At 32.2% G+C, this 10,901-nt stretch overlaps 1 protein-coding gene across 1 annotated transcript; it reads right to left on the bottom strand.

Moving 5' to 3' along the window:
- Positions 1–3,307: 3,307 nt before the first annotated feature.
- Positions 3,308–7,516, bottom strand: LOC129947273 (uncharacterized). The gene is made up of 3 exons (XM_056057786.1): positions 6,190–7,516; positions 4,411–6,009; positions 3,308–4,077 (listed from the first exon to the last, which is right to left on the bottom strand). Exons 1-3 carry the CDS (start codon positions 7,514–7,516, stop codon positions 3,308–3,310), a joined length of 3,696 nt encoding a protein of 1,231 aa, XP_055913761.1.
- Positions 7,517–10,901: the final 3,385 nt, after the last annotated feature.

Raw genomic sequence — 10,901 nt, 5'->3', positions numbered from 1 at the left:
GACCTAGTTAGCAGAATTAAAGTCCAACGGCTTAGATGGCTAGATCAATTAGAGCGAATGGACATCAACGCTCCAGCCCGGAAGGTCTTCGAATCCATTTCCGAGGGACGGCGCAGTAGAGGAAGACCGCGACTCAGGTGGCGCACCCAGGTGGGAGAGGACCTCAACCAACTTGGGGTGTGAAACTGGAGACAGCTAGCTAGCGACCCAGCTGGCTGGAGACGCATGTTGGTTGAGGCTCAGGTCCGCCCCGGACTGTAGCGCCACCTCAAGTAAGTAAGTAAACATTTCATTTCAGTAATGTTATCAGACGTAACTTTAAATACCTGTGAAAAGGTTCGTAACGTATTTCATTACAAATTCCCAAAATTAAATTGAATATTAGAAATGAGCTTTGGAATTTCCTAATATCAAATATTAAACTACCTACTAAAAAAGCGTAAAAAAATTCTTCACTTTGATGAGGCCACTGCTAATATTTCGGTCCAGGAGTTCTCAATTGCGATATTAAAATGTTTTTATGGAATACCTAAAAGAGTGTTAAGAAAAACAGTTTTAAATTAATTTGGAACACACATGGGCTCTGGAAAGCCTTTGACAGCTACAGAAAGGGCTTTGAAGGATTTAATTCAGGACGTGAAATAACAAGGAGTCTTAACAAAAGAAAAAAAGCTGTAAGAAATCATATTGCTGATTCACAAAATTATGGGAAAAATCAAAAATGGTACAAGGCATAAACAAGAACTTTATGAGAAAAGCCGTTATTTCTACAGCTTATATCAAATTCCACTCTACCATAGAATAAATAATGGCCAAAAACTGAGTATCATCCAGAATAACAACGGTTCATAAATGTAAATACAGCAGTAGTCGGTAGCAGCGTTACCACTTTACTTCAATTGAAGTAGATCTACTTCTTTTTCTCAAATACATTTAAAATCTACTTCCTACTTCGCACCATCATAAAAATATTGAAATCTACTTCATTTTTAATATCTGGTTTTTTACCTACTTCAATTTTAATAAAAATAGACTGAATCTACTCTTTTTTTCTCTCAGTCTTGTACTCGTATGTAGTCTTAAAACTTTCTAGAGAATTAAAAACCGCTTGAGTATTTGCATTTGCAGTGAAGTTACGTCTTATCTAGTGTAACCCTTTTGTCATTTTCGACATACATGAAAGGGCCTAGAAGAACCTTTATCATAATTTCTAGTCAAAAGGGCTGTTGAAAATGTCTGGGCCGTATTTCAATAACAACGACTTGATTTTAGAAAATAAAGCCCTAATTCTCATCGTTTCACTTTTCAATAGACGAAAATTATTTATTGTTTTTGTTTCGTTTTCAAACAATCCTTAACGACGTTTTCAAAGCTAATCGATCTCCCAATAACAAATTTACATAGTTTGATTTTGTAAATATTTTATCTATCATACATATAGGGCATGTAAGGCAAGTTTTGCATTCGTAAACAAATTCGAATTCGAGACTTTAATCAAACATGACATTACAATGGTAGAGAAGACGAAAAAAGTGGTCCCCCGGTTTTTTCAAACTAAAAATAACAGTAGTTTCAATACAAGTTTGTACGGTCAAAAATTGATAATTCGATTTTTTTTCAAAAACAAACCGATAGATTTTTTTAAATTCTTGCTAAAATATGTGTTCTTAGTTTAGCTTCTTTCAATATAAAAAATATATAAAGGCTATCCCATCCCAGCTGGAACTGTTATTTTGTTTTTAAGTTTTCTCAAGAACTAAACTATTTTTTTTCTGCCTAAAATATCATTGCTTTTATTTTTAATTTAAAAACAAATATTTTTTTTTTGCGAAATTTGATTTCTTGAAAATGGGTTATCATTTTTTACAAAATTGAAATGCCAGTCCTCTAATAATAAGTTCAAAATTATATACCAAAAATATTACTGAACTAAAATTCAAAAACGACTTTCAAACGCAAATTTAAAAAAAAATTATTTTTTCTTGAGAAAGGAAATGGCATTTACATTTTTGAAACAAACTTTTTTGCAGGTACATTTTAATTCAATACAGGAAATAGTTTTACACAGACATTTTTGAATACATGGGCGAGTTCATGCATTTTATTTTTTTCTGTTTGTTAATGTTTTAAGTTGTGCCCTAGTCTTATTTTGGATTTGATTGTTTGTTTTCAATATGAAAAGATATTTTCAAGTTGTCCAAAAACGAAGATAAAAGGTTTGTTGATGTACTAGAATTGTATTACGATTACAATATCTATTTCTTGAAGAACTGGTCCTTTGCAATAAAAACAACCTAAAGTCATTTGATATTGTAGGGCTTATTCTTGATTTAATTTACTTTAAATTAAATTCGGGTTTGAAATAATCATGCAAAACTTCAAACGATCATACAAAAATATTAAACTTAAAAAAACTCATAAATGAAATCACATGCAAAAAATAAAAAAAAGAAGACAAGTTAATCAGTTGGATGCTTTATTCGAACTAAACTTCTTAAAATTAACAAAACTCATTAAGCTTAAAACTATATAACAAATTATATAACAAAAATTAACTGTTACAAAATATCAAAAGCAGTATTTTTCGTCATTCGATTATGCTGTTATTAGTTGAGCTTTTTATAAATAACATTAAAATAAACTTAAAGAGCGTTTGCAAAAAGAATGAGAATTTTCTCTTGAGCATATGTAATGTACATATGTGCATATACCAAATATCGTAAAGCGAAGTGTTACTGGATGGTGTCTTCAATATTCTATTTTATTTAGTCATTAATTTTATTAAAGTATTTCAACTCCTACAATTCGGCCATTCTGACCGAAAATCGTCCTCGATTTAAGGTTTATGCACACAATGTTTACATTATTATAAATTTATTTAAGCTTTAAAATATTACATATTAATTTAATTTGTTTTCATTATTTTCTTGCGTTCCAATTATACGAGTAGTAGCATTATGTACCTTTTATTTATTTTGTTTTGTTCTTAATCTTTTTTTTTTATACAATCAAAATTTTTCTTTAAATATACGTACGTATTAACATACATGCGATAAGTCAATGAACTTAAAATTAAATTTTAATGAAAGTGAAAAAATATTCACATAATTCTTATTTTTCGAAAGCATATAAATGCATATAAATTAAATAAAATAAAAGATCAAAAATCACGAGTTTAGCAATAGTAAAATCAATACATGCAAATTGTTATATTTTTTTTTGTAGGTATACGAAAATAAAAATAAAATCACAGATCGTTATTTGGCAACAAGGAAAAACCAATAAGGTCATGCAAAATAATACAAATTTATTTATGAATATATGGTTTCATGTTCTCAGGACAGCAAACTCCTTCATAAGGAATTCGGGATATTTGTAAATTTTCTAGGTCTTTAATTATGTAACGATCATTTGGCAAAATCTTAATAATTTCAAATGGCCCTTTGTACTTAGCCAGAAATTTCTTGTTTAAGCCGGGTGTATTTACTACATTTTTAATAAGAACAAAATCACCAATCTTGTATTGATGCGGTTTTTTATGGCGTTTATCGAAATAAATTTTGTTTTGATTTTGACTTTCTACAGTTTTGACAGTTGCTTCCTTTCTAATTTGCTCTAAGTCTCTAGGTGCATGTTCAATTATATTTTCATCTAAGAATTCCTTAACATTGTCACTAATAATGCCTTTTTGAGCAACTCCAAAAAGCAACATACTGGGACTCTTAGCTGTACTTTTGTTTTCAGTGTTATTAAGCGCAAACTCAACTTTTTGCAAGGATTTTACCCAAATTCCTGAATCAATTTCACACTCTTTTGATAGCATGGGAGTAAGACACCTATTAATTCGTTCAACTTGACCGTTGGACTGAGGTGAACTTGTTGCAATTTTGACATGCTTAATGTCGTATTTTTCGCAAAAACTAGCAAAATCTTCCGAGGTGAAGCAACTCCCCCTATCAGAAACTATCCGTGTTGGCTTACTATAAAAAGAGAAATAGGATTCTAGGCATTGCATCACTTCCTTGGTGGTCGTACTTTTAACGGCATACAGTTTTACATATTTCGAAAAGCCGTCAACTATTACAAATATGTGCTTTTTACTATTATTTGTAGATGTTGGCAACGGTCCATAGTGGTCTATGTGCAGCGTTTCAAAAGGTTTGTCGCCCTAAGGGATATTGTGCAGTTCAGCTTCCTTTTTGCCACTTGTAGGCGAATAATATAGACACTTTAAACAAGAGCTAATAAACTTTTTAATTTTATCCTTCATACCTGGAAACCAGTATGTTTGTCTTAGATAATTGAAACATTTTTCTACACCAAGATGGCATAAGCCTTCATGATGCGTACGAATGACATTGGTTTCCATTGATGATGGAACGTAAAAAAAAGACTTTTTATTTATCTTACGATAAAGTAACCCATTTATAAGCTCATAGCCGGAACTGTCACGTTTTTCTAACATCTCAACCAACCTTTTAATGATGGGATCGTTTTGCTGGGCTGCAGCAAGTGCGTGCTCGAACGTGTCAGGTTCAACTATCAAAATATTTTGACACCTGCTAAGAGCGTCGACGTGGTTCATCCTTTTACTATCTCTATGTTCAATGACATAGTCATAATCCTGAAGCTCTAATGCCCAGCGCGAGATTCTAGGGTTTAAAATCTTTTTGTTTAAAGTTTGAGTAAGTGACCTGCAATCGGTAACGATCTTGAAGCGAATACCTGTTAGATAGATGCGAAACCTTCTCAGCGCATAAATAATCGCAAGGGTCTCTAACTCATACGAATGATATCTAGATTCAGGATCAGTTGAACGTTTAGAAAAGAAAAAGATGGGATGAAGTTTCTTATCTTGTTGACGTTGCAGCAACACAGCTCCAAAGCCCAAACTGCTAGCATCACAGTGGAGTTCTGTGTCTGCATAAGGGTTATATATGCTAAGAAGTGGAGCATGCAATAGTTTTTCTTTTAACGTGTTGAAGCTTTTAATTTGTTCTTCGCCTAAAACAAACTGTGTATCTTTTCTTAAAAGCGGTTTTGCAAGTAGGGAAAAATCCCTAATAAATTTCCTAAAATAGGAGCACAAGCCTAAAAAAGAATGCAGTTTTTTAGGATTCGTAGGAAGTGGGAAATCTGCTACAGCTTTTAAGCCATCAACGTTAGGACCTATTCCATTTGCAGACACTTCGTATCCCAAATACTTAATTTGTTCATGCATGAAAACACACTTATCAAGGCGTAATTGTAGGCTATGCTCGGAAACAACATCTAAAACTTCTTTCAAAACCGAAAAATGATCTTCTTTTGTTTCAGTTGCCACTAATAGGTCATCTATGTAGATTAAAAGTTTTCCAGAATTAATAAGTTCTTTAAAAATGTTATTTATATAGCGTTGGAAAACTGATGGGGCGTTTTTTAGCCCAAATGGCATACGCAGATATTCAAACTGCCCAAGAGGCGTTACAAAAGAGGTGAATTTGACTGAGTTTTCATTCATTTTTACATGGTGAAAACCACTCTTAAGGTCTAGGAGCGTAAAATACCTCTTATCCCGAAGTCTATCGAGATGATCTTCTATCAAGGGCAACGGGAAATTATCCTTGACTGTTACCTTATTTAGCTGGCGATAATCTACGCATAAACGCATTTCACCATTTTTCTTACGAGTCAAGACAATCGGGGATGCATATGGAGAATTACTTTCTCGAATGATGTTTTCTTTTAGCAAATTGTCTAAAACCTTTTGTAATTCAATTTTATGAACGTATGGTAAACGCCTAGGTGCGCAACTAAAAGGACTGTTAGAGTCTGTCAAAACAATTTTCATCTCGTAATCATCCGCATAATTTTGATTATCTTTAATACTTTCAAAAACAATTTTTTCTAACTTAAGTTTTTCCTCATAGCTCAAATTTTCATTTATATTTAAACAAGTCTTTTCATCGCGCGTATCGCATGTATCAATTTTTAAAATTTCGAAATTAAAATCATCGTCATTATCATAATCTATATTAGTTTCGTTTTCAAAATTTTCTTCTTTTCTTTCTTCAACCGTTAATTTTATATTTGCCTTATGCAAAAAATCTCTTCCTAATACTACCGGATTTTCCATTGTCTTATCGCTCACAACATAAAAACATAAACTTACATAACTTATTTTAAATTTAACACAACATAACAATTTACCTAATACATTCATCTTTGAGTTGTTGATCCCAACAAAATTATGCGTACATACATCTATGGCTGTCATCATGCAAGGTGGAACAAACTGCTGCTGGATAAAACTGATCGGGCTGCCTGTGTCAATTATAGTTGGTAGATGCATGTTGACTTGGATAGATCCAGCTTCAGAACATTTTAACTCAAACTCGAGAACTCCTTTAAAATCGGCTAACAAAGTGGAGATCGTAGATTCTTTTAATGGATCCTTATTTTGAACAACCAGGACCGAAGCTTTTTCGGAGCACTCACTGATAACGTGTCCCTTTTTTCCGCAACGAAAACACGAACCTCTCTCCCTTTTTGGCTTTGGGCACTTTGTTGAAATATGGCCAACTTCGTTACAATTGTAGCATTTTACCTTAGACTCAATTCTTAACAAAGGTTTAGCTTGCTGAAAGGGTTTGCTGGTGTAACCCGAAGTTGTTGGTTGCGATTCGGCCCTCATTTTCTCATACTTTCTGAGGATAACTTTAAGCTCAGCAACGGTGTTGGCGGTTAGCATTAACTGCTTGTTGAACAGCGAATCGGGAATACCTTTTATGATGTACGTTATCACATCCTGCTCGTCAATCTCCGCTGACGACGCAATTTCTTGCATAGCAAGGACATATTGCAAAAAATTTTCGTCCCGTCGTTTTTTGCGATTGCGCAACGCATTGTGGACGTCTGTTGCTGTCGTATGATTATGAAACTCTCTAAGCAAAGCACCTTTGAGCTCGCCCCATGACTTGAAAGACCTTGACCTTAGGAACAATTTTGCCGTGCCTTTCAATAGTCTTTTTGGATAAATAAACGATTCTGATTCAGTAAAGCGGTAAGTAATAATTGCGTCATCGACAACCTCGACCCATTTTTTGATAGGATAGTCATCGTCGCCACAAAATGTTGGAAGCGAGTCCTCGATGTCACGTGCTGAATACATACTACTAGGACGCGCATCACGTGCAGAACCGTTGAGCTCAGATATGCGTCGCTCCAGGTCAGAAATCTCCTGTTTCTTTTTAAGAATTTCACGCAGTTTCTCAAGGCGCAAAGTAACACTAGCAGATTCCTCATCCAACTCATCATCGTTATCGTCATTACTGTGTTCGTCACCTTCCTCAGTGTCGTCATGAGGAAAAAATTCCTCAATACGGTCAGTCTCAAAAGACGTGATAGCATCGTTTAAACGAGATTTAAGTGCATTTTTTATGCCTTGTGAACTTAAGCCCATTTCGCCTAATTTCGTTTTCAGTTTGTGTACATTGGCATTTTCAACAAAATTTAATGCACGTGTCTTAGCATCCATATTCATTAATTCGAGTTCGACAAAAGATTAACAAGCAAGTTTAATAAAAAAATTATATGCATGCAAATATACGTTAAATGTCGGCACACTATCCCACTTCTGAAAGATTGTAGGGCTTATTCTTGATTTAATTTACTTTAAATTAAATTCGGGTTTGAAATAATCATGCAAAACTTCAAACGATCATGCAAAAATATTAAACTTAAAAAAACTCATAAATGAAATCACATGCAAAAAATAAAAAAAAGAAGACAAGTTAATCAGTTGGATGCTTTATTCGAACTAAACTTCTTAAAATTAACAAAACTCATTAAGCTTAAAACTATATAACAAATTATATAACAAAAATTAACTGTTACAAAATATCAAAAGCAGTATTTTTCGTCATTCGATTATGCTGTTATTAGTTGAGCTTTTTATAAATAACATTAAAATAAACTTAAAGAGCGTTTGCAAAAAGAATGAGAATTTTCTCTTGAGCATATGTAATGTACATATGTGCATATACCAAATATCGTAAAGCGAAGTGTTACTGGATGGTGTCTTCAATATTCTATTTTATTTAGTCATTAATTTTATTAAAGTATTTCAACTCCTACAATATGACCAACACGAGCCCAATCTTTGCTTTTTGGTTGCTAACAACCAAGATTTAATATAAGAAATGTTACATTAACATATTGAAGTATATGATATGAAGCCTTAAATAATTAATTTTTTTTTCTATTTTTTATTGAAATAGCTAATATAATTTAAAAATGTGTAGAATAATATGAAAAAGTTGATTTTTGAAATCTACTTCCATTTTTCTCAATCTACTTCTTTTTTTTCCTAAAATCTACTTCCACTTTTTTTTGAGAAGTGGTAACGCTGGTCGGTAGGTTAGGTTAGGTTAACGTGGCTGCGGATTAAAATCCACACACTTACGCCAAGCGAAAGGCCCATTGTAATACCACATGAATCTAGAGAATTACTTCTTACTAGTCGAACCATTTTGAGCTTTTTGTAAAGCGAAGAAGATATTTGATATCCTTTTTAGCTATTTCACTGGGATTATCAAAAGAGTAGTCCCCCAGATGAAGTTTGCGTCTGAGTGAAAGAGCAGGGCAAGTTCAGAGGAGATGAGAGATTGTTTCCTCTTCTTCTTCGTCCATAGAGCTCCTACAGAAGTCATTTGAGGCTACACCAGAGGTGTCCGTAAGGACACCTATTAGGGAGCTTATATGAAGTCTGCTTTGAGATAACAAGTCTTTACAGCGCTTTAGGTTCAGTGAAGGACATATGAGTTTTGTGGCTGCTCATGTTGGTAAGTTGTGCCACCTAGAATTTGCTATCGCAAAAGCTGTTTCTTTTAGCATAAGTTTACATGTAGCTATCAGTATACCTATCTTCTCCCTTTCAGGTGAAATAGGTATGACGGTTCCATTTTTAGCGAGTTCATCGGCTCTACAATTTCCTGTGATGTCTCTGTGGCCCGGCACTTAACAGCCTGACTGTCAGAGAAGTTGCGGATATCAGAAGTTGATATCACGTTTTCTCTAAGCCAGGAGAGAACCTCTTTGATCGCGTTAAATTTCCACAGCAGTCGGTAACTCTGTTCAAAAAAAACAATCTGTAGCTGGAATGCGATCAAACCTGCAGCATTGTATGTTATATTTGAATAGTACTACCATGAAAAGGAACACTCGGCCTGACATCTTTTCATCGAGTTCCTAAACATGTTTTTCATGTGGAATGTATTGGGGTGGGAATAAAAAAAGAGCTGGAATCCCAATATAAAATAATAGATTTCCAGATCAATAAAAAAACAGAAGATAGAGAAGAATGTATACAAACTCAGCGATAGTTCGAGGGAGAAAATGAAAAGACATTTTTGTTATAATTCGTAATTTATATTTCTTATAATGTGTTTTTTTGATTCGTTGACTGGGAATGAAAAAAATTTAAAATAAAACACACAAGAAAATAATTAGAATAATGTGAATCATTTTTAAATGAAACAAATATTTGTAAACCATGCTAATAATAGTGCGAACATTTTTTTAGTTTTATTTAAGAGGTAAGTAATTAAAAAGAATGACTTATAAAAGGTACATTAACTTCAGAAACGTCTTGAGAAAATTCAAATGTTATTAACTTCCCATAGGATGTTATTGTAATTGGTCCGATTTGTCGAATTAAAAATGTTGACATTTTAAAGTCCCTAGAGTCGAAATAAAAGATTTTTAGAACATGTATGTGCGTGTGTGTGTACGCACTTTTTTGTCGTTCATAGTTCAAAAACCAATGGATGTTGACTTCAAATAAATTTTGTTACACAGATAATAATGCAGAATCATGCCAAAATTACTCCCATACGAATTGAAAGGGTGTTTTTTTTACCAAAGCAATTTAAATAAAAGGTGAACCAATGACGCTAGCGACTTGAGTTAAATTTTTTTATTATGTATTGTAACGTGATACCAAACTAGTATATTTTTACGAAGAAAAAGTTTCTTGTAAATAAAAAAACTGAAAAATAATATTTGTCGACTCAAATATTTTACGAAAAAAAAATGATTTAATCTCCTAAATAATTGTTTGCAACGAAAAATAACGTTTTTGACATCTGCTAAAATTTTGAGAAAAATCGAAATGACAGTTTTTGTACAAAAATAAAAGACAATACTAAAACTTGGGAAAAATTTACTTTCAACTCAAATAACTTTTTAAATTAAAAACATTAAAACATTGACTACAAACAAATTTTATCTCACAGAAAATATTGTTTTTAACATTCAGCTAATTTTTATAAAAGTCAAACTGTCAGTTTTCTTATAAAAACTAATAAAAAATTAAAATCAACAAAAAATAGGACGCAAATAGTACTAAAATTTGTAAAAATTGTTTTTGGCTAAAATATCGCTTAAAAATAGATTTTGAAATCAAAGTATTTAATTATGTACACTAATTTTTTTTTTTTTAGTGTTTCTTTTTTTTAATATATGTACATTTGAAATACATTCATGTTAAAATAAACCTTAAATGTTCAATTCAATTGATTTAATAAGATATAAAAAATTAAGTTAATTTTAATTTGCAATTTCAAGTGCATTTCTTCAATATTAAGGTTTGTTGATCTTAATTCCTAAATTAAGTTCCCTAAAATTAGAATGGATTTTTTTTGTAACTTGATTACTTAAATAATTAATTACACCTGACAAACATACAAAACAATTTAAAAAAAGCGTTGTTGTAAACGATAAAATTTAATTTCAATTTATATATTTGTAAAAAAAGTGTCATTTTAGTTCAAGCGAACATTGAAATGCACGCGAAAATCTATAGTTTAAAATATTGCAAAAATTGAATTAAATGCAAATTTTATTTCAATTTTGGAGAAAGT

The sequence above is a fragment of the Eupeodes corollae genome, chromosome 1 (genome assembly GCF_945859685.1).
Source record: "Eupeodes corollae chromosome 1, idEupCoro1.1, whole genome shotgun sequence".
Taxonomy (NCBI): Eukaryota; Metazoa; Arthropoda; class Insecta; order Diptera; family Syrphidae; genus Eupeodes; species Eupeodes corollae.
This window is presented reverse-complemented; position numbering and strand designations above follow the sequence as displayed.